This window comes from Lycium barbarum, chromosome 3, assembly GCF_019175385.1.
Source record: "Lycium barbarum isolate Lr01 chromosome 3, ASM1917538v2, whole genome shotgun sequence".
NCBI classification, from domain to species: Eukaryota; Viridiplantae; Streptophyta; class Magnoliopsida; order Solanales; family Solanaceae; genus Lycium; species Lycium barbarum.
In genome coordinates, this window is record NC_083339.1 from 10,089,088 (window position 1) to 10,091,399 (window position 2,312).

General features: G+C 42.6%; 1 protein-coding gene across 1 annotated transcript; it reads right to left on the reverse strand.

Moving 5' to 3' along the window:
- Positions 1–1,300: 1,300 nt before the first annotated feature.
- LOC132630273 (NADH dehydrogenase [ubiquinone] iron-sulfur protein 3) lies at positions 1,301–1,893 on the reverse strand. The gene has a single exon (XM_060345862.1). It carries the CDS (start codon positions 1,865–1,867, stop codon positions 1,301–1,303), a length of 567 nt encoding a protein of 188 aa, XP_060201845.1. The 5' UTR covers positions 1,868–1,893.
- Positions 1,894–2,312: the final 419 nt, after the last annotated feature.

Below are 2,312 nucleotides of genomic sequence, written 5' to 3' on the forward strand. Positions count from 1 at the left end.
ACCAGTCAAGTGGCTTTCAGCTCCTCCTTTCTTTAATTCACAGGCACAGGAGGTCAAATTCCGATTGTTGTGAAAGTTACTGAATGAATCTATTTCATTCTAATTCGATCGTCGAAGAAAAAAATCACGCTCTGTAGGATTTGAACCTACGACATCGGGTTTTGGAGACCCACGTTCTACCGAACTGAACTAAGAGCGCTTTCTTATCACAGTAGATACGACTGTAAAGAAAAAGGATTCTTTTTGTACCCCCAATACATCTTGCATGCATATAGTCTCATAAAATGCAAATCTGTATGTCCAATTTGAATCGATCTCAATGGATCCCTCGTTACTGCCCAGAGGAGAAGAATAGGTAGGGATGACAGGATTTGAACCCGTGAGATTTTTGACCCAAAACAAAGGCGCTACTATACTGCGCTACATCCCTTCCCATTGGTCTACAACAGTGTCATTGTAGAGAATCCCTGCCCACCACTCTCCCTGTAGGTCGAGCCTCCTTTTCAGTCGCCCTCTACATCGTTATTTTTTCCATAGATATCGAATTTCTCTTGCCATTTATTCTTTTTTGGTCTTTATTGATTTATATACTCATCATCATCCCGCCGCTCCTACCAACGCTTACTTACAACTAAGCAAAAAATAGGTTCCAAATCGGAAGCCCTTTGAATAAGCGAGGCTTTCCCGATAGAAATATTTGCATGCAATAGAGATCCCAATTTCGTGTATCCGGTTAAGCAAGCCCTGCCCGCCAGCTTCCACCCAGACAAAAAAGGTGAGCGCCTAGCGCGAAAGGTTGCTTTACTAAGTAAGATAAGGCAAGAAGCAAGGGCGTAGCAGCTGCGCGAAAGCCGTTGCGCCTTAGCGCATCCCTTTTCTTGCTCGTTAGCGCTCTTTGTTGATTTTGGAAAGAAGGGGCGGAGCTTGAAGAAGCGAAGCGAGCCTAGAGTAGCAGCCTATTATGTTTTTTCAGGCCCCTTTGATATCTTATTAGTCAAGCGCTAGCGCCCCTTTAGAGTCAGTCTTTTCTGTTATCAATGAAACCGAAAGAAAGAAAAAAAACCAGTGCCTTTCGTATAGATCGAGACTTGTAGCTTGATTCTTTACTCATTCCATACTGGGAAGAATTGCAGGAAATCGTTCGATAACACTTCTTCCTATTTCTTTCTCAATGATATCCGACGATCAAGACAATTCCCGTGAAACTCTTTCATTTCATAGAAGTGAATTCTTATTCTTACGAAGCAAATAGCATTTCCTATTGATTTGTCCCCTGGACTGGACCTATTCTGATTCTGAATTATCCGTGTTGTTCCCAAGGACTAGCAAAATCAAAATAGCAAAATTCTTGGGTCATCTCAATGGGTTCAGAAACCACACCTTTCTCTGGATCATCATAGCGTACTTCCACATATCCACTCAGAGGAAGGTCTTTTCGTAATGGATGACCTTGGAAACCATAATATGTTGATATACGGCGTAGATCCGGATGATTGATGGAAGAAACACCAAACATATCCCAAACTTCTCGCTCCCACCGACCGGTTGATGGAAATAGACTGACTACCGGAGATATTCGTGTTACTTCATCTGCACTTATTTGTACACGAATGCATGAGTTATACCGAATACTCAGTAAATTATAGGCCACTTCAAATCTTTGTTTGCGAGAGGGATAATCAACTCCGCAAATATCGATCGAAACTTGAACCCTTGTATAGGTATGCAATTTCAGAAAGCACAACAATTGAAATAGGTAGTCCGTATTGGTATCAGATCTATTCCCATGTTCCGATCTTTCCATTTTTTTGACCCATTTCTTGGGTAAAGTCTCCCAACTATATTGGAAAATGAATTGGTTATGCATAAAGAGAAAGAAAGTTTTCTTCTAGTTCCGCTCAGAAAGACTTGTTGGAAATCGCCGGTTGCGTTGATCCGACCAAAAAAGGCATGGACTTTTGGGCATTGCTTGGGTCGAGCTAGGCTACCTAGTGATTTACAAGCACCCTCACTGCACACTTTCTATATATCTGTCTCCATCCAATCAAAGACGTCCATGCCATAGAGAATCAGGCTCGGCAAAAACGAGACTAGGGACCATGCTCCCCGCTTTCTTCCTGTGGTTACTATTAGAACACAAGCCAAGGAACTCAAAACCACAACACAAGCACCCTTTATTTACTAAGTTTTGGCGTTTTCGCCCTTTGCTTCCGGCGAAGGTAAATAGTCAAAAAAGTTCCCCGTAGAACGCGAGCGTTGAGGCTTTCATCGAAACAAAGAGAGAGGAGCGGAAAGCCACTTGACTGGTTGGA

Excerpts from the sequence above, each read along its gene's own strand:
- LOC132630273 (XM_060345862.1), bottom strand. The coding sequence starts at position 1,867 with ATGCATAACCAATTCATTTTCCAATATAGTTGGGAGACTTTACCCAAG.